The 23,023-nt window shown below is 33.9% G+C and overlaps 1 protein-coding gene across 1 annotated transcript in view; it reads right to left on the minus strand.

Annotated features, from left to right (window-relative positions):
- ZCWPW2 (zinc finger CW-type and PWWP domain containing 2) overlaps positions 1–23,023 on the minus strand; it is a 104,497-nt gene that overhangs the window by 16,766 nt on the left and 64,708 nt on the right. Inside the window, exon 5 of the mRNA XM_015132322.3 lies at positions 10,003–10,049. Within this exon, the coding sequence (XP_014987808.3) occupies positions 10,003–10,049 (47 nt within the window). The remainder of the gene's footprint in view (positions 1–10,002; positions 10,050–23,023) is intronic.

A 23,023-nucleotide genomic window follows, 5' to 3' on the forward strand; every position in this document is an offset into this window, starting at 1 on the left:
AGTAAATATGATAATTCAACCACACAAATAATAAGCCTAATATAATGAACATATATTAAAACTAGCATTGAATAATTAAAGAATACATATTGTTTCCAACATTGAAACATTTATAAATTTGACCACCTACTGGGTCACAGAGGAAGTCTCAAAAATATTAAAGTAATCTCTATTTTACAGACCACATTCACTGACAAAAATGCAATAACATGTGAAATCAAAACCCAAAAGGTAGCTAACTAAAATTTGTAATAAATTCATAGAAACCAAGATTGCACCAGTGTACTCCACAGAGGGAGACCCCATCTCAAAAAAAAAGAATATTGAAATATTGTCTGAATCACTGACCTCCATCTCCAAAGACAATGTAGAACTATTATTTCTATCTTGTTAGTAAGTATCATCTTAAATTATCTGCACGTTTAAATATAAAGTAAAAAGGTTTACTACAAGAGGAAATAAGATTAAAAGATAACAACAAATGAAAAGTACTGTATTGTTACTAATGGAAATACCATTAAACAGTTACCATAAATCACAGAGATTCCTGTTGAAAAAAATAAATTCTTTTTCTATTTCGTTAAATATTCTACAGTGACTGAAATGAACAAGTCAGTATTTGCCAAAATGCTCTGTGCCTTGCTGGTATGAGCCTTTGATAAAATGTGATGGAGAAAAGCACAGAATTTGGTATAACAGGATCTAGAGTGAAGTGCTTAATCTGGCACTTACTGGCTGTGTCACTTTTGGCAAGTCACTTGACCACTCCAATAGCCAGCAAGAGTCTGGTATAAACAATAAATATTTGTGGCCTAAATGACTATTTGGCATTTTAAGGTCTTCTTTTGTTAAATGATACCAAAAATTATTTACCTCAAAGTATTTGGGGGAAGATAAAATAACATATCAGAAAATATCCAACTCTGCTTGCCAGTTAGTTGTTCAATCATTGTTCACCTCTGGACCAGTGTCCAGATTCTACCCTTTTTGTTTACAGCATATGACTGAGGGAACTGAGCATCATGGTGTAGTAGGAGCTTGGATAGTACACTAGTTTCCTAGGACTGATGGAACAAATTATCACAAACAGAAAAGCAAGAGAAATGTATTATCTTACAGTAATATAGGATGGAAGTCTGTATCTGGTGAGGGCACTCATTAAACTTAGGGCCCATCTCCAAGATGATCTCATCTTACTATCCTTACCTTGATTACATCTGCAAAGACCATTATTCCAAACAAGGTCGCATTCTAAGGTTCCAGATGGACATATATTTTTGGGGCCACTATTCAACCCACTACAGGTAGATACTATAATATTTACCTATCCCATCCCTTCCACTTCTCTCTCTACCGTTGAATAGCTGATTCTCCTATGTTGTCTAGCCTATTACTATTCAGAGTAATAGCCAGAATTAGCAATACCTGGGAGCTTGATAGAAATGCAAATTTTTATGCCCACCCTAGGCCTACTGAATCAGATACTCTGGGAGTGGGTCCCAGGAATCTGTGTTTAAATAAGCTCCTTAGATGACTCTCAAGCAAATTAAAGTTTCTGAGGCACTAATTTAATGCTTCCCACCTATCCACACAAATATAACACTATGTGTCACTGAGTTTAAATAAATCAAATAAGTATTAATGCTTTCCTTGTGGAGTGTAAAAAACAATGTGGTTATATGGAAAGACTCTCTCTCTCTCTCTCTCCATATATATATATATATACACACACAAAATGATAATTAGGATTGCTGACTGGAATGGCAAATGACAGAATTGCCTTTAATTGCAAAGGACAGAAAATCCATAGAACTGTGTTTACATTAGATTTATATAATCTGCGTAAAATGACTTGACATTGCCCATTTCCTTAAGTCACTATTCAGCTAAATGAAGTTTTCTTTTTTAATTTTTAAACAAAAAGAATAAGTCTGTAGTTCTGTTAAATCTGAGGGTGTGAAATTTTGATTCAGTATTTTATGCTCAGGGAAGACATAAATATGTTTTGTAATCTTCTTTTGAGAGTAATTGTCAGTCAATAATCACTAAAGAGCTGCCTGCTTTGACAGAATTTCCAAAAGTGAATCTATGTGCTTTGAATAATGTACACAAACTCCTTGTTAAACGTTATCATATACAAGAAAAAGCCAATATCCTCATTTCCCTTTGAAAAATCTGCTTAGAATAAGGATGAAAACTAGTTACATGTAGCACTGCAAATGATGGTTATTACTTAATCTGAGTATCCAAAGAGTAGAGATAATATAGTTAAGTCTTTGGGCCTAGACAATGATTGCTTTCAACTTTCCTTTGAAAAGGAGGGGAGGATTAAAATGATCATTTGCTGGCCCTATTTTAGACACTATTTCAATAGAAAGAACACAAATCTAGTGTTTCTTATATAAATGTCAATCATCAATTGCTACATGCTCCAGTCTAGTCAACCTTAAGTAGAGTTCTGCATTCCTGTGAGATTTGAACAGTATTAGAGACCAGTCCCTGACAATATGACTTAATATCTTGCTGTTCCCTGCACTCTCTTCTTCAGCCATGTGTAAGTTTACAATAAAGCACTGTGGATTTCTCTGCTTTGAGGGGCTTATCAAAGAGAACACTGGAGTGTGTATTCAAGCAGTGAGCTGAGACACAAGACAGCACTTTCCCTAAAAATAGCAGTTGATCACCAGCCCACCTTAAACAAAAGGCATAAAAAGCCTTTGATTAACACTTAGCAATCCTGGCTGAGAACAGGAGTACCAGGAAACTTCAAGGAGCTCTATGATTTGGTGCTTCGCTGATAGTTTTTTAAAGCCTTACATTTATTTTTTAGTGGTCTTTGACTATATATACCAGAGATAGATCATGAAAATCCAGGTATTTCTTTTTGTAATAGAATAGATTTCACTTATAATTATAAAGAGTTTAAGAATACTAAGGACTAATCCAGACAGGGTGTCCAGGGAGGGACAAACCCCATGGAAAGCAGAATTTGTGACACAGTTGCTTAGCTGATTGAATAAAGCCAGTAAATTAAGATTATCTGACCTCTAATTGTAGGCTTTCTGAAAATCCAAATCAGTTGAAACAATTCCTACTTGGGTACAGTTTTTTCCTAAAGTCAACAGATATCTTAGCAAGGGGAATGTTGGGAGAAGATACTGTTTTTAGGGAAGACCTTCTAGAGTCTATGTGTTTCAATTACATTCTAAAAAGCTGATGCAGAGAATATTCAGTGGTTATAGTATCTATATTATGCTGTTTTTCTGGACAAAAGAATGAATGTCAAGTGTTTCATTATTTGTTTTATAATTTTTCTCCATATCGGCTAGAACAGTAAGGATAACCAGCCTGATTTTCGAACTCATGGATCATTGTCAAATGCTTTAAGCATTTACCTTCAGTAGAATGCATAAGATCTCTCTTATACATAGGAATAGACAGACTCTCCACAATAGCACAACTAAAACATTTAAAAAATTATTTTAAAAATGTTGTCTAGTGTGTAGGAGAGTATAAGTTTAAGATGTATCTCTAATATAAACATTTCATGATGCAGCAAATTATTTCTGGAACAAAGTGAAAGAATTATTATTATTATTATTATCACTATTTAAGATAGGGTCTCACTCCTGTCACCCAAACTAGAGTGCAGTGGCGCAATCTTGGCTCACTACAGCCTGAACTTCCCAGGCTCAGGGGATCCTCCCACCTCAGCCTGAGTAGCTGGGACCACAGATGCACACCACCACACCTGGCATAATTTTTGTATTTTTAGTAGAGACAAAGTTTCACCATGTTACCCAGGCTTGTCTTGAACTCCCGGGCTCAAGCGATCCACCCGCCTCAGCCTTCCAAAGTGCAAGGATTATGAGCATGAGCCACCCTGCTTGGCAAAGTAAAGGTATTAACTACATAAACAAAAAGACAAATAGCATCTCAAAGTCATTATAATTTTAAAGAATTTTAGAAGTAGTAATTTATAGGTTTTTAAAGAAAGAAAATAGGTCTGTGTCATTTAACATAAATGAAAAGTTGAAAGACTTGTGGACAAAAGCCAAATGCTTATAAATTTGAAACTGTAGGCTTGAATTCTGCTATAAGCCAATTTTCTTTTCACTGACATTGTATTTTTTCTGGTGATATCTCTCCCCTTTGCAAGTAGAATAGTAGTATAACTATTAGGCATAGAAAAATCACTTAATATAACTAGTGTAATTGCTACAATCCATAAAATACCAACTCATTATTCAAATTCCTATTCTATATTATATCAATAACCTATTGATAGGTACTACTGGTTTTGGTTTTAATGGAATGGAGTGAAGATGATGATGGTGAGCAAGAAATATTCCAGAATTTAGAGGAAACTCAGATTCATTTTGTGTGGAGTCTGAAGTTGGAAATAGGACTTACGTGTCTCTGAATCAGAGAGAAAGGATTACACTTGTACTAAATACAATCAGCAAAATGCATTGAAGAAAACTGCATACCACAACCGTAGGTCCAAATGACAAAGGACAACATCTGGCAGCTGTTCACCATTTGATAACTGGTATTTGAGGAAGATTTTGTTTCTTAAAAAAAGGGCAGCTACATTTTGTGGAATCATATTTCTTGTTTTCTGGTTCAAAGTTGAAATATAGAATAGAAAACAGGGAGAGTTATGGTTGAAAAGTTTCAAATTTTTAGAATCTGCAGCAGCAGATTTTAAGTATCATCAAATTCAAATTCCAAATAAAATAATCTAAACTGAATTTTTAAATGGGCATTATGTATAGAGAAAAATTAATACAAAACTAGTCATAATAAACAGTGACATTCAAAAAGCATACTTTTGTGTTTGCTTTTTAGTAACAAGGATGAAAACAAATTTTAAATGACTAGAGAAAATCACTGATAGATAAACCTCAATGTTTGCTTACCAAAAACCAAATTTGCATAATTAAACTCTGAATTTTCTCAGACAAACCACTCACTGCACTGGGAGAAAAACACTGGTTTAGGAAGGCATCACTATACCTCTCTCCACTTCTACTTTCTTAGAACAGCCCCTTACAACTCAACTGCAACCCTAGCAACAATAAGCAGGCCAGTAGCCCTGTGGATGGAAAAACTTCCCCTTATAGCTAGTTGCTAGCCAACATTTCTTATACTACATGCCCTATGAACTTGAGGAATAGTGCGGTCTTCACACTATGACATACTATTGTATTCTCTCCAGGGGAGAAAAACAAAGGAGTTTTCAACTCTGCTATACTCACCCTTGACACGCATTTACCCTGTACTCCTCAGCTCCTCCCACTCCCACTGGCCATTTTGTGAAAACCACAAGTAGGCAGTTTGACTGAAGTCAGATCCATCAAGCGAAAATCAAATACAAAAAAGGGTTAAGGAAATATATAAGTCTCAATGAAGACTTTTTCTTTTTTGTTTAAGGAGCAAATACAATAATCTGCACTAGAAAATTGGTATTCTGAAGCAAGGGATCTTTGCTTGCCTTCATAAATGGTGTATAAAAGGATTTGGAATCAGAGATTTATCTATTTTCTCTAATTGTAATATTTTACTACTAATTGTTATCCTATAGAACTCCTATAGACTTTAATTCAAGATAAAAGAGGTAAATCTTGCAATTTAATCAAGCAGGGTTAGTTAAGAAGTTACTAAAGAGTATCTTGTTAAAATCACCCTCTGGAAGGGCATTTTAATACTGCCTTATAAGGAGGCAGTTTCCCTCTACAGATTTTGAGCATAGGGCAAATGAAATTAGTATGAAAACAACTTTCTGGTGGGGTGTGGGTGGCTCATGCTTGTAATCCCAGCACTAGGGGAGGCCAAGGTGGGAGGATTATTTGAGCCCAGGAGTACCTTGTCTCTACAAAAAAAAAAAAACCACAAAAATTAGCCAGACAAGGTGGTGCACACTTGTGTGTCCCAGGTACTTGGGAGGCTGAGGCAGAAGGATCACTTGAGCCTAGGAGGTCAAGGCTTCAGTGATCCATCTGTGTTCACGCCAGTGTATGCCAGTCTGGGCAACGGCCTTGCCTCAAAAAAAGAAAAATGAACTTTGTATGTTAAGATTTACACTGATGATTTAAAGTAATAAATGGATAAAATGGATAAATATTTACATTAGGAAACTTTCTGGGTAGGGAAAATTCTTTATTTTGATTAGGGATGGTAGTTTTATGAGTATATATATTTAAGAAAAAATCATCAAATTGTACAATTAAGATCTCTGCATTTCACTGTGTTTAAATTTTACTTCAATAAAAATTTAAATTATGAAAAAGGTGAGTCAAGTTGGCTAAATAAAATTTATAGGAGGTAGTCATTGTGGACTGTGCCCCTGCACTAGACCCCAATAATCCAGACCACACTAGAATGGAGTCACTCGCACTAGGTGTCATGTAATCAAACTGAACTGAGACATGAGCTAGTTTTCCAAAAACCAGAAGATTTCACAGCAACCAATAATAAGGGTCCCAGTCAATCTGAGCTGTCATAATAAGAAAGTATCTTCTGCTTTAAGCCACACAAGGAGAGTAACTTGAAGTAACCTGATGCTAACCAACCTAGTTTTTTTGCACAATGCTGTTTCCTTCTTCCTACTGGAGCTGCCTTACAAAAGCTGATCATTCTGCTAATCCCAGTAGAGCACCTTCTATTTCATAGATAAGGTGCTGCCAGATTCACGAATCACTAATAAAAGCCAATTTGATCTTTAAACTCGATTTGTTGAAAATTTCTTCTCTAAAAACTAAAAAAAAAAAAAAAAAAAAAAAAAAAACTATATTAATAGTACTGAAAATGGCAAAATGGTGACGGAATACCTGAATGATTCAAGTCTGGGGGACACTGGCCTATGGAAAGGTGAATAATGCCCACAAAGTAGAATACAAAAGGAAATTAAATGAGTTTTGAAGCCTGACTGTGACTCTTCCCAAGGGGTTCTGCTCCTTGCTATTCTTTTCTGAGATTTCTCTCTGCCTAGGGCTAGAACCCAGCAGTAGGAATCTGCTATAATATATTTATCTTCTGGGAAGGATGCATATAAAGCTAAATAAATTAAGTGAGTTGCAGTACATGAATTCCATATTAATAGCAAGCTTAGCAATTAACACAAATATCCAGACATCTAGTCATAAAATGTAAGCAACTTATCCTGTTAATTGGGCTAATGAAAATTTTCTGCTTGTTATGGAAATTTTTTGTAATAACTTTGGAGAGAAATACTTTTTATCAGAAAACATAATAGCTGAAATTCCTCATATTGAAATGTATAAATCAAGAAAGTGGTCCTTAATTTTGTTGTTCAAATCGTAAGTTAAGTTATTGGTATTAATAAGTTTTAGGGAAAAAGATATACATAATTTCTGTATGTAAAAAATTAAAAAATAGATCTTTTTCCACTTAGTAATAATATCTGGGATAGAGTTAATTAGAAATATGTAAAATTCTCTATTGAAAAAACGAAATAAAAATGAATAGAGAATCAAACTATGTTTCTACATGGATGCATTTAATATTATAAACATGAAATTTTTCCCTAAATTGGTACATAGATTTTTTTTACCTCATGTTATAGCAACAACAACAAGTTATGATGTAAACTGGCAACAACATCTTTATTATACTAATACTTGTCAATGACAATTATGGCATTTGCAAGCACTGATGATGAGAACACTTCAACATAATCCTTCTACTGGGAAGTGTCCTTAAAAAAACAATTCAACAAATAGGGTAGGAGAGAAAGCTATACTGATGAAGCTTTTCATCACTTTTACCAACAACAATAGAAGAAAGGTTAAGTGAATTGTGAAATATATTTTATATTAATGAAAAGGCAGTCTTTTAAAGCATGTCAAAAAAAAAAAAAAAAACACTGAATGCCCCAAAAGAGACAATTTTACTATATAAATACAGAAAAAGAACTACAAAACATTTAAAAGGAAAATCAGAAAATGTTTGTAACATACTGACAAATTATTAATAACTAATAAGAGTGTCCATGCCTACAAATCAATCAGAAAAAATATAAGCCCAAGAAAAAATGGGTAAGGGTATAATTAGGCAATTTTCAGAAGAAAACCTAGGCAAATACCATTTAGGAAATAGGCATGGGCAAAGACTTCATGACTAAAACACCAAAAGCAAGGGCAACAAAAGTCAGAGTTGACAAATGGGATCTAATTAAACTAAACAGCTTCTGAACAGCAAAAGAAACGATCATCAGAGTTAATAGGCAACCTACAGAACGGGAGAAATTTCTTGCAATCCATCCATCTGACAAAGGGCTAATATCCAGAATCTACAAGGAACTTAAACAAATTTACAAGAAAAAAACAACCATCCATATCAAAAAGTGGGTGAAGGATATGAACAGACACTTCTCAAAAGAAGACATTTATGCAGGCCAACAAACATATGAAAAAAAGCTCATCATCACTGGTCATTAGAGAAATGCAAATCAAAACCACAATGAGATATCATCTCACTCCAGTTAGAATGGCAATCATTAAAAAGTCAGGAAACAACAGATGCTGGAGAGGAGGTGGACACTTCTACACTGTTTACATTTTTACACTGTTGGTGGGAGTATAAATTAGTTCAACCATTGTGGAAGACAGTGAGGGGAATCCTCAAGGATTTAGACCCAGAAATACCATTTGACCCAGCAATCCCATTACTGGATATATACCCAAAGGATTATATATAATTCTACTATGAAGACACATGCACATGTATGTTTATTTATGCACTGTTTACAATAACAAAGACTTGGCCCATGGCACTGACCCTGAGAACAGTACTGCCTTTGTTAAGAAAAATTGGTACAAATAAAGCAATATATAGAAACATTAGTTATTATCTTTATAGTCTTTGATTCTAAATATCATTTAGCCAAGATTAAAATAAACTTATCCACATTAACAATACTGCACTACTTCACGTATTCCTGTCTAAATCTCCAGATGAACACACAAAACCTATATCCTTTCTTTTATAAAGGGCAACCTTGTTTTCTATGATACTGAATTCCTCTCTGCAAAGGAGCGGAACAATATTCAGCCAGTGAACAGCCAAGATTCCTTTTATAAGCCAAAAAGCAAAAAGATAAAACAACACCTGATTTTAGAAGGACTCATAAAATGTACATATTCAGAATACAAAAATGATGCCCATCTTTTGCCTAATCATCTATAGATACATGCCCAACATCCTTTTCTGTTCCTCGAGGTTACACTTGACCTTCCCTGGATCTGCTCTGCTTCACTACTCAACATGGGAAATCTCACCATAGGCTTTTCGTTCTATCGTAATTCCTTTTTATTGTGGCACTAGTATATGTCCACAAGTATTTGTTTTAGGCACCAATTCTTTCTCTTTATTTAGTGGTAAGAACATCATCTCTTGAGGAGAATGTCAAGGTTCATCCTATCTCAACCAAGTTTTTGACAATAAGTAGAGTTAAACAACTGTCTGAATACAATATTCAGAATAATGTATTACATTTTAATAATTCTTTAAAAATGCTGCTGACAATTTTCATTTAAAACATTCCACGTTCAGAAAATTCATTAAGATGGCTGATACTGTTCTCTACTTAAGTTTAAGATAGATGCTATGTTGAGCAGTAAATTCTACTTAAATTTTCTATGAGACTGTGTACACACATTACAGTAATATAGTATATAAAAATATTTTAGTATATGAGTATGTATATGAAATATAATTTAAGTAAAAGCACTCATTTACTTGTTTACTTACAGTTCTCTATTGTTCTAATTTCTGATAGTCCTATAACATTAATATAAGTAACCATAAACATTAATTTCCTCATATTAACCTAAGAAAGGAAACATACTGAAGTAACATTTAGAAGAAAAAGTGGATTGTATGTCATTGTTTGTTTTTAAATAATTTAATTTTCTTTAAAGAACAGTGTTAAATGAAATTTGAAGTTTGTATATTTTATATAATAAAACACAATCTTACCCCTTTCTTGGCCAGTACAGCAACTTTGTCATATGTTTTAGATTTATCTGTAAGACAATGAAACATGGCTGCTTCAAAAATGTGCCTATGTTCCTGTTCAAATAAATACTGAGTTACACAATTAGAATTTTCTACTTTCTCATTACTATTATAACATTATTTTGTTCCAGTTGTCCCTTTAATTAATATGCTAATAAACTGAGCTTCTCATTGTTTAGTAGAGCAATGCAATCCAAAAGTAATAATATGAACATTTTTATATTTATTTGGCAAATCTCCTCTCTTAAAGTTGGTTAGTTGGATGTCCTCAAGTTGTCTAGTATATCTGATTTCTAGGTTCTGGGGAGCTTGTATACTCTGGAGTATATAGGATCTAAAATTGAATCCCAGCTGCCTCCATTTTCATATCTATCTATTATATGCTGGACATGGGACAAGGACTTTATATAGATATCTTATTTAATTATCATTATAACCTTGTAAAGTACGCAGCCTCTCCTCACTTCACAGCTGAGGTAAATAACGTATCCTGCCTGAGGTCATGCAGCTTGGCCAGAACCATCTGATCACAAGCCTCTAATTTTTCCAGAATGTCTGTCGTCTCCATTTGGGACCACTGAGCTACCAACAGTGCCTCAGAGAAAGACTCAGCAAGAATGGAAACTACTAGTATATTTTCTCATTATACTACTCCTAAATTTAGTACATTTTCTCATTATTCCACTCCTAAAAACAGAATAATTAGTAACCAAATAGTTCATAAAAAACTATCCCAGGATATTATTTTGAGATATGCTAAAGCAGGTATGTGTGTATATGTACCTATTGGTTACGACTGTTGTCATAAAATATAGAAACTCAGAGGAACAGGTTACTATATTCATTCCTACAACTGGCTGGTCACATGTAAACTATCCTCTTTCCTATATCCAGCTGTATACTTGAGATGATCCCTCTTTCTGGAACACCCTTTCTCTCCACTGATGAATGTATAAGGTTATGTGCCACTACAGATATTCCTCTGATTAGGATAAAACTCCACCTCTTTTGCAAAATCATAGTCATATTAAGCCATGAAACTTTCTTCTTTGTATTATGGTTAGTTAAGAACATGTCTAAGTATTCTGTGACTTGAATATTCCTCAAAAGCAGGGACCACATTTTATATGCAGTAAGTGTTCAATATTACTTATAAATAAAAATGTATATGTATTTCATCCAAAATCTCCTATGAATCTGAAATATATATTTTACCTGAAAAAATTACTGTAATGTATTAATTAAAATATATTGATCATTTACTTGGTATCCGCTACTATATTAGACAGTATAAGATATAAAACAATGCACATGCTCTTAGACTCTCTTTATTTATAAACCAGGGTAATAATTATTTTTCTTAAACTTTTAGTTTCAAGGGTACATGTACTTATTTGCTATACAGATACATTGTGTATTACAGGGTTTGGTGTACATATTATTTTATCACCCAGGTAGTAAGCATAGTACCCAATAGGTAGGTTTTCAATCTTCACCCTCTTTCCACCCTCCACTCTCAAGTAGGCCCCAGTGTCTATTGTTTCCTTTTTTGTGATCACGTGTACTCAATGTTTAGTTCTCACTTATAAGTGACAACATGCAGTGCTTGATTGTCTGTTCCTACATTATCTTGCTTAGGATAATGACCTCCAGTCCCAACCATGTTGCTGAAAGGACATTATCTTGTTCTTTTACATGACTGCATAGCATTCCACAGTGAATATGTACCATATTTTCTTTATCCAGTCTACAATTAATGGGCGTCTAAGTTAATTTCATGTCTTTGCTATTGAAAATAGTGCTGCAATGAACATATGTGTGCATATATCTTCATGGTAGAATGATTTATATTTCTATGGGTATATATCCCCAAAATGGGATTCCTGGGTCAAATGATGGTTCAGTTTTAAGTTTTTGAAAAATTGTCAAACTGCTTTGCACAGTCACTGAACTAAATTACATTACCACAAGTAGTATTATAGCATTCCCTTTCCTCTGCCACCTCGCCAGTATTTGTTATCTTTTGACTTTGTATTAATAACCATTCTGACTACTGTGAGATACTATCTCATTATGGTTTTGATTTGCCTTTCTCTAAGGGCCAGTGACGTTGAGCATTTTTTCATATGCTCATTAGCCACATATATGTCTTCTTTTGAAAAGTGTCTGTTCATGTCCTTTGCCCACTTTTTAATGGGGTTATTTTTTGCTTATTATAAATGCTGGACATCAGAACTTTTTCAGATGCAGAGTTTGCAAATATTTTCTCCCATTCTGTGGACTGTCTATTTACTCTGTTGATAGTTTCGTTTGTTGTAAAAAGCTCTTTAGTTTAATTGGGTCCAGGAGTAAAAATGATTACCTCACTAGTATATTGTGAGATTTAAATAGAATAAGCTACTTAATTAAAACTCCTAAAACAATGTCTGAAAATCAACAAATATTCACTTCCATTTTAGCTAATAGACATGGTGTGTGTCTGTGTGTGTGTGTGTGTGTGTGTGTGTGTGTGTGTGTGAGAGAGAGAGAGAAAGAGACAGAAAGAAAGACAGAGATCTTGATCTTTGGAATACTAGGAAAAACACTTTAGTGATTATATATTTCACTACTGTATCATCTTTTTAGGTGACTCTACCATTCTTCCATCTAAATAATTATTTTCATCTTTTTAACATAGTTAGAAATAATTGATGAGTAATAATAAAATAGCAACATGTTTCAAGAAATAGGAAAAAATAAGATCACAAAAATCTCACAGTATATTTTGGGATTAATGACGTGTAAAGGGCCCAGTAGAACCTTACAGTAATAAAAAGATACAATAAGTTTTGTTGTATCTTAAAAAAAGTAAATTTACTCTTTGTTCTTTTGAAAATCTCTAATAAGGATAGAAGTCATGATGAAATATCAATCATTAAAAATAGTTAAAATTGGAAAAGAAACTCAAAAACTAAAATTGGAGTCTATGTATCTGTATGGGATAGAGAGAGTTAACCAAAATGGATGTTTGCTATGTTTCCTGTCAAAATATACCTCATTCTTACATAAATTTGCTAACATGGCAATGAATTGGGAACAGAAATATGTGAACTGTTGTTCAAGGAGCTTTTTATGCTCAAAAGTTATAAAAACCATCTTCCAATAAAAGTAGAGTATCTTGGGGAATATCAAAAACCACATTGATTTTCAAATGCCTAAGGAAAATTCTTATGTAATACTTGAAACATTATGATCAGTAGTAATTTCTTTATTAATAATAACAGTAGGTCTATGTTCAACTTCAGCAAAAATTAACAACCTTCTAAAAGCTAAATTTTCTCTTGTGAGAAAGATTTAATTTCCTTCCTTTAGAAATCTCTGCATGGAGGGACTCTCACCATAAAGAGTGAAAAGCAGTTAACAGGAAATGTAGATGTGGATAATGAAAAGGGCCTTCACTCCTCCTTTGAGTTATATCCAAGTCATATTTTTAAAGCGCAAAAGAGGAGCTGCTGGTAGTAAATGAAAATGTTCTAAATGAGTAGAGGTGGTTATGACTCATGACCCAGAACAGATGTTACTGATTTTTTACTTACAACCATATTAGGGAGAAATACAAATATTCACATAATTCAATGATTTCTCTTCTTTAAATAATTTTTTTAAACCTTGTGTATTCATGGACTCTGAAAAATTTGTCAGTTTTTGTTTGTTTAACTGTGATAGCTGAGAGCATTTTCGTAAAAATGTAGAAGACATTCAGTTTCTGGTCTGGAATGTAAGGAGCTTAGAAGGTTGCCACTAGAGTCCAACAACATGTACAAAGGTGAGCAAAATGAAAAATGAACAACTCTTTTCAGATCCTTTGGAGAAGTGAGGTCACCAGGAAAACCGATGTCCCCAAATTTGGAGAAAAAGACAGGTAAATACAGAGAATCACAACCCACCTGAGCAGGGTGGAAACTAGTATAGGGGTAGGAAAACATGAACTTCAATTGACAAACTTCTAGAAACTCTGTGGGAACAAGCCTGAGACAAAAACTCCAGGGGGACCTAGTCATGGTGGGAGCGGCACACACTTTTGTTGAGTTTTACCTGAAGGAGCTCTACCAGGTTCTCACAGAGAAGATTAGGGAAATATCTCCTGGTTCCATCAAGGGGAGGAGAAAAGTAATCATTTTGAAATAATCAGACCATTCTGTACTTCTTAGCAAGGCCTGCCCTGAGGAGAAACTATTTTACCAGAGCCTAACCTATTGAGGGATTTTCAAAGCCTAACCCCAGCCTGACCTGGGGGAAGCAAAATACCCAACTCCAGCCCCTTCTAGCCATCCTTTACCACCTATGTAGGTGAAGAAAATAAAAGGAAGTTGGAGGAAAGCCCTTATGAAGTTTACAGCCTAGGACTGAGACTTTATGATAGGAACATAGAATGCTTTCCCTCCCCCCCATGTCTTACCACTGTACTGCTAAACTATCATGATTGCAGTTATTTTACCCAGAACATCATGCCCACCTTTCAATAAAAATTTGTAAGGCATACTAAAAGGCAAAAAAGAAAATTTGAAGAGAAAGAGCAAGCAGCAGGACCAGATCAAGATATGGCAGGGATGATGGGATTATCAGCTCGTGAATTTAAAACAACTATGATTAATATGCTAAAAGCTATAGTGTTAAAAGTAGACAACATGCGAGAACAGATGAGTACTGTAAGTAAAGAAATGAAAATTCTAAGAAAGATTCATAAGAAATACTTGAGAGCAAAAGTACTGTAACAGAAATGAAGAATGTGTTTGATATGCTCATCAGGAGACTCAACATAGCTAAGGAAACAATCTTTGAGCTTCAGGATATATCAATAAAAACCACCAAAACTAAAAAAACTGAAAAAGAGAAAATACTGAAAAAAATAATAAAACAGTATATCCAAGAACTGTGTGACAACTAGAAAAGTGTGACATACACGTAATAGGTATACCAGAATGAAAAGAGATACAGGAACAACAACAACAAAAAATTGACACAATAATAACTGATAATTTCCCCCAAATTAATATCAGATGCCAAACCATAGACCCAGAAGCTCAGGAAATACCAAGTAATATAAATGCCAAAAATCTACATGTCATATTCAAACTGCAGAAAATAAAAGATTAAAAATAAAATCTTGAAAGAAGTCAGAGAAAAAACCCACTTTACCAATAGAAGAGTAAAGATAAGAACTACATCAAACTTTTCCTCAAAAACCATGCAATCAATAAAACAGTTGAGCAAAATAAAGTGTTGACAAAATAACCCACCCACCTAGAATTATACACTCTGAAATTACTTTTCTTTCTTTTTTTTTTTTTTCATTTAGAAAACATGTTTCTTAATTCTTCTTTTTTTTTTCTTTTGAGATAGGATCTTGCTCTGTACTTAGGTCAGAGTGCAGTGGCACAATCATGGCTCACTGCAGCCTCAACCTCCTGGGCTCAAGCGATACTCCCACTTCAGTCTCCTGCATAGCTGGGACTACAGATGAATACCTGGTTAATTTTTGAATTTTTTATAGAGACGGAATCTCACCATGTTGTCCAGGCTGGTCTCAAACTCTGAGCTCAAGTGATCCTCCTGCCTCAGCCTCCTAAAATGCTGGGATTACAGGCCTGAGCCACAATGCATGGCCTGTGAAATTATTTTTCAAAAGTAAAGGAGAAATAAAGACTTTCTCAGGCAAAAAAAAAAAAAAAAAAAAAAAAGGAGGCATTTGTTGCCAATAGAACTGCCTTGCAAGGAATACTAAAAGAAGTTCTTCCGAGAGAAGAAAAATAATATAAGTTAGAAAGTCAGATCTGCACAAAGACAAGAAGAGCATTGAAAACTGACTAAGTAAAGGTAAAGTAAAAACTTTTTCCTTTTCTTATTCTTAATTGATCTAACAGATAACAGTTTGTTTAAAATAATCATGATATACTTAATTACGTATGTTTACGCATACATCTTTTTGTGTGCATGCATATATGCTTATATATGAGTAAAATGAATGATATCAATGATAGCAGGGATGAGAAGGAAGAATTAGGCATAGTCTGTCATAAGGTATTTGTACTACCCATGAAACAGGATAATTATTTGTAAGTGAGATTTGAATTAGTTGTAAATGTATATTGCAAACTCTAGGGCAACAACTAAAAAAAGTTTTTGAAAAAGTATAACTGATAATTGGTATGCTAAGAGGGAAGAAAATGGAATTATTTAAAATCTCAAAATCACAAAGACAGGAAAAGAGTGAAAGACAAAAACAGTAACAAAGAAAAAGGACACCACTAAAAATAGTTTTAAAAAAGTATAATTGATAATTGATATGGCAACAGGGAAGAAAATGTAATTACATAAAATCTCAAAATCATAAAGACAGAAAAAGAGTAAAAGGCAAAAACAGTAACAAAGAAAAAGGGCAATAAATAGAAAATAATAATAAATATGACAACTATTAATCCATGATATTAAAAATAATCATTTTAAATATTAATGGCCTAGATGGATGAATTAAAAGAAAAGTATATCATGCTAACCCTAATGAAAAGGAAGTAGGAGGAGTTATATTAATTTGAAACATAGCAGACTTCAGAGTAAGGAAAGTTATCAAGAATAAAGAGGGTCATATAAAATAATAAAGAAGTCAATACTCCAAGAAGACTTGCAACCTTTAATGTACATGCACCTAACAACAGAGCATCAAAATATGAGAGGCAAAAACTGATGGAACTGTAGACAGAAATAAATAAATCTACTATTACAGCTAGAGGCTTCAACAGCCCTCTGTCAGAAATGAACAAATCCAGCAAAAAGAAAATCAGTAAAGACACAGTTGAACTCAAAAGCACCATCAATCAACTGGATATATTTGACATCTGTAATCTACTTCATCCTACAACAGCAGAATACACATCCTTTTTGAGCCCACATGAAACATTCAGAAAAACAGACCACATTCTGGGCAATAAAAAATACTTTAACACATTTAAAAGAATAGATATAATACAATGTCTCCTTGTAGACCAAAATGGAATTAAGCCAGAAACTGGTAACAGAGAGAGAAGTGGAAATTCAAAATACTTGGAGATTAAGGAACACACTTCTAAGTAACACATAGATCAAAGAAATAAAAAACTCAAGAAAAATTTTAAAATATTTTGAACTAAATGAAAATGAAAATACAACTTATCACGGGATGCAGCAAAAGCAATGTTCAGAGGAAAATTTATAGCATTGAATTCATCTATTAGAAAAGAAAAAAACTCTAAAATCAATAATCTAAGCTTCTACTTTGGAAATTAGAAGAAAAAGAACAGACTGAATCCAAAGTAAGCAGAAGAAAAAAATAAAAGAGCAGAAATCAATGAAATTGAAGACAGTAGATAGAGAAAAATCAATACAACCATAAGCTAGTTCTTTGAAAGATCAGTAAATTTGATGACTAAAGAGAGGAAGGAAGGAAGGAAGGAAGGAAGGAAGGAAGGAAGGAGAGAGAAGGAAGGAAGACAAGAAGGAAGGAAGACAGGAAGGCAGGAAGGAAGGAAGGCAGGAAGACAGGAAGGCAGGAAGGCAGGAAGGAAGAAAGGAAGGAAGGAAGGGAGGGAGGGAGAGAGACAGGAAGGAAGGAGGAAAGAGAGAGAGGCAGGTGGGCACATATTACTAATATTAGAAATGAAAGAGTAGACATTATAACAAATCCCATGGGCATTAAAAGAAAATAAAGGAACATTATGAACAACTCTATGCCCGCAAATTTTATAACCTAGATGAAATGGACCAATTTCTTGAAAGAGACACTCTGCTAAAATTCTACAAAAAGAAACAGGCAATCTGAATAGACCTATACTATTAAAGAAATTGAATCAATATAATAACCTTCCAAAACAAAAAGCAGCAAGCCCAGATGGGTTCACTGGTGAATGCTATCAAACATATAGGAAGAAATTATGCCAATTCTCCATAACCTTTTCCAGAAGATATAAGCAGAGAAAATACTTTCTAACTCATTCAATGCAAGGTAGTTCAAAAATTGGAAACCAATTAATTTAATCAATCAATTGCATTAACAGCATAAAGAAGAAAAAAAAAAACACCTCAGGAAACAAGGAAGACAGGGGAACTTCCTCAGCTTCATAAAGAGCATTTACAAAACATCTAAAGCTAGTATCATATTTAATGGTAACAAGCTAGAAGCTGTCATGCTAAGATGAAGAACAAGTCAAGGGTTTTCTCACTCACCACTCTTCTCAATATTGTACTGGAATTCCTAGATAACACGGTAAGACAATAAATGAAAATAAAAGGTATATAGATTTGGAAAGAAGAAATAAAAGTCTCTTTGCACATGATATGATTGTCTATGTAGTAAATCCAAAAGAATAGACAAAAAAAAATCCTGTAATTAATAATAGATTATAGCAAGGTTGCAGGATACAAGGTTAACATGCAAAAATAAATAGATTTCTGATATACCAGTACCAAACAAATAGAATTTGAAATGAAAACACATTAGAATTTACACTGGCAAACCTCAAAGTGAATTAGTTAAGCATAAATCTAAAAAAAAGTATAAGATCTAAATGAGGAAAACTACCAAACTCTGATAAAAATAAATCAAAAAAGAACTGAATAAACTTGAAGATATTCCATGTTCACTGATAAAAAGACTCAATATTGTCAAGATGTCAGCTCTTCCCAACTTGATATATAGATTCAACACAATCCCAATCAAATGCCAGCACGTTATTTTGTGAAATCAACAAACTGATTCTAAAATGTATATGGAAAGGCAAAAGACCCAGAATAGCCAACCCAATATGGAAGCGAACCAAACATCTGACCCTTTGACCCTTGGATTTTTAGAGCAGTGAAACTATTCTACATGATACTACAATGGTGGATACAGGTCATTATACATTTCTTCAAACCCACAGAATGTGTAACAGCAAGAGTTAACCCTAATGTAAACTAAGGACTTTGGGTGATAATGACGTGTCAGTGCAGGTTCATCAATTGTAACAAATAGATCTCATGGTATGGGATGTTGATAGTGGGGGAGGTTGTGTGTTTAGGGGCTGTGTGGAGGAGATATATGGGAACTCTCGGTACTTTCCACTCAATTTTCTGTGAACTTAAAACTGCTCTAAAAAATCAAGTCAATTTTTTTACAATATAAATAATTCTGGGAAAAAGTTAGAAATAAGGACATCAATTCTAAAATGTAGAGCATGTAAGAAAGTCTTAATCTTTATTAAGATTAATCATTATTCTATGAATAATGGTCTATTTATTTTTAGAAGTATAATTAAAATGAATGTTTCTATATAAGATAAAAAATTTTCTAGCTCCAGCAGAATTACTTAGTTACAGTAGTAGTAATAAATGCAACAAAAACAGAACAACTAAATTATGAGGGTGAGACTGTTATAATCTGATTGGGTTATATTTAAAGTTATATTTTAAAATTTAAATATATTTAAAGATCCTGCATATTTCAACAATGAGAGAGTCGCATCAGATAAAATACTATACCAATTTCTGCATGGTAGGAAGACTATAGGTTAAATATTGGGGTAATTTGTTTCTAGGTTGGAAAAATAAATTGTTAGGTGAAGAAACCTTTCAAGTTGCTGGGTTACAAAGTGGATTGCTGCTAAGTTATTCATCTTTGGTGAAATATCTAAACGGTGGCTACTTATCTCTCAAAACTACTTTTGAATACAGAAAGAAGTTGAATATTTTACCAGAATCTACACTGGATGCGAAGCAGACACAAGGATTACATGACTATTTTGGAGATAGTGAATAGTGAATTGTGAGCCTGTTACTGCAAAGACTGAACTCCTAGAATTCTGAAGTCCTGAAAGTTCATGCCCCTCCATTTTGGCTACTTAAGAGACAAAATGAAAGCTGTTAGGCATATGGCTCTCAAGAATCAGGCTGAATTACATAAAACTCTGCATGTAAAAATAATCAGACTTTCAGCAAGAAAATGAGCTATTGCTGCAAAACCAATCAGAAATAATCCTTCTTCAGAGTCTCTGGACAGGCAAGAATGTCAAAGGACCCACTGCTAATTGAGAGTGCAAGTCTACTCCTCGTGAGAAATAAATATAAGTTTTAAAAGTAAATGACTATATTACTTAAAGTTATTAATGTTCAAAAAATTAAATGTCTAAAAGGCTTTTGTGATTAAATAACAGAAATGTATAGTCTGTGCAAGGCATAAAATTGTATTTGTGACAATACAGTGAGTTCAACCTTTATTGCTAATAAACAGAGACATTATATTTTCAGCACAGGAATAAAATTGCATTTGTAGTAATAAATGTCTCTTCTCATGGTCTCAGAGTAAACCTGAGTAGTGTATTTGTCATTCTTTTTCCACTCTTTTCAAACATACTTATTTGCTTTAAATCCTAAACTTAGGTGGCTGGGTTGAAATTTAAATTTTTTCTCAAATAAAATCTTTTCACATATACATTTTTTTTGTAAATATAAATCAAAGTTTTCCAAAGGAGAAAAAAAAAATCATTGCTACTTTAAAATCCAGTCAGCATCAAAGTCCGGATCCTTCTATCCATAGAGTAATCTGTTTAGAACTTAAAGTAATAAAGACAAAAAGGGGCTTATAAAATATTAAATGATTATAATCACTAAGCAGAAAGCAATTTAAACATATTTAAGTTTAATAAAAACTATCTCATGCCTGTGATGCCAGCACTTTGGGAGGCCAAGGCAGATGGATCACCTGAGTTCAGGAGTTCAAGACCAGCCTGGCCAATATGGTGAAACCTTGTCTCTACTGAAAATACAAAAATTAGCTGGGCGTGGTGGCGGGCATCTGTAATCCCAGCTACTCGGGAGGGTGAGGCAGAAGACTTGCTAGAACCTAGGAGGCGGAGCTTGTGGTGAGCCAAGATCGCGTCCCTGCACTCCAGCCTGGGCGACAGAGTGAGACTCCATCTAAATAAATAAATAAATAAATAAATAAATAAATAAATAAATGTTATCATTTTATGTGGCAATCATCTTCTTTTTAGAGTTAAAAATGTGTCATATCCATAGATCAATGGAACAGAATAAAGAACTCAGAAATAAGGCCACATGCCTACAACTATCTGATCTTCAACAAACCTGACAAAAACAAGCAATGGGAAGTTCAAGACCAGCCTGGCCGACATGGTGAAACCCCATCTCTACTAAAGATACAAAAAATTGGCCGGACATGGTGGCATGTGCCTGTAATCCCAACGACTCGGGAGGCTGAGGCAGGAGAATCACTTGAACCCAGGAGGTGGAGCTTGCAGTGAGCCGAGATCACACCATTGCACTCCAGCCTGGGCAACAGGGCAAGACTCTGTCTAAAAAAAAAAAAAAAAAAAAAAAAATGAGGAAAGGATTCCCTATAAACGGTGCTGGGAGAACTGGCTAGCCATATGCAGAAAATTGAAACTGGACCCTGCCCCACTTCCTTATACCATATACAAAAATTAACTCAAGATGGATTAAAGACTTAAATGTAAAACCCAAAACTATAAAAACCCTGGAAGACAACCTAGGCAATACCATTCAGGACATAGGCATGGGCAAAGATTTCACAATGAAGACACCAAAAGCAACTGGAACACAGCAAAAATTTACAAATGGGATCTAATTAAACTAAAGAGTGCAGTAATAGAAACTATCAACAGAGTGAGCAGAGAACTTACTGAATGGAAGAAAATTTTTGCAATCTATGCATCTGACAAAGGTCTAATACCCACCATCTATAGGGAACTTAAACAAGTTCACAAAAAAAAAAAAAAAAAAAAAAAAAAAATTTAAAAAGTGGGCAAAGGACACAAACTAACAATTTAAAAAGAAGACATACATGTGGCCAACCTACATAAGAAAAAACGTTCAACATCACTGATCATTAGAGAAATGTAAATCAAAATCACGAGATACCATCTCACACTAGTCAGAATGGCTACTATTAAAAAGTCAAAAAATAACAGATGGTGGTGAGGTTGAGGAGAAAAAGGAACACTTATACACTGTTGGTGGGAGTGTAAATTAGTTCAACCATTGTGGAAGACAGTGTGGTGATTGCTCAAAGACCTAGGGGCAGAAATACCACTCAATCCAGCAATCTCATTACTGAGTATATACCCAAAGGAATATAAATCATTCTATTATAAAGACACTTGCACACGTGTGTTCAACACTATTCACAATAGCAAAGACAATGACTCAAACTAAATGCCCATCAATGGTATAAAGAAAATGTGGATAAAGAAAATGTGGTAAAGAAAACGTGGTACCTGTACACCGCAATAAAGAAAATATGGTACCTGTACACCATGGAATACTATGCAGCCATAGAAAAGAATGAGATCAGTCCTTTGCAGGGACATGGATGGAGCTGGATGCCATTAGCCTTAGCAAACTAATGCAGGAACAAAACCAAATACTGCATGTTCTCACCTATAAGTGGGAGCTAATTGATAAGAATAAATTGGCACCTAGAGAAGAACACACACTGGGGTTTATCAGAGGGTGGAAGGTGGGAGGAGGAAAAGGATCAGGAAAAATAACTAATGTGTACTAGGCTTAATACCTGGGTTATGAAATATCTTTATAACACATTCCCATGACACAAATTTACCTATATAACAAGCCTGCACATGTACCCCTGAACTTAAAAGTTAAATATATACAAAAAAATCAAACCTACTATAATCTTTCAAATGGTTTCATTTAAAAAGCTAACTATACACCATAGTATTGAGAATTCAATAAAACTTTCTGTGAAAATAACCTGAAATATTATCACAATTTTTCACCTAATTTTTTTGAAAGTTGAAGTTTATCTTCTATTCCTGCCCTGAACTTATTTTAAAATGCAACATTTTGAAAATACTTTGTGCTGTAATAATACAGCATATCCAAGTGAAATTTTAATGCCAGGAATATATTTAAAGCTATGGTTCCCATTGTG

The sequence above is a fragment of the Macaca mulatta genome, chromosome 2, assembly GCF_049350105.2.
Source record: "Macaca mulatta isolate MMU2019108-1 chromosome 2, T2T-MMU8v2.0, whole genome shotgun sequence".
Classification (NCBI taxonomy): domain Eukaryota; kingdom Metazoa; phylum Chordata; class Mammalia; order Primates; family Cercopithecidae; genus Macaca; species Macaca mulatta.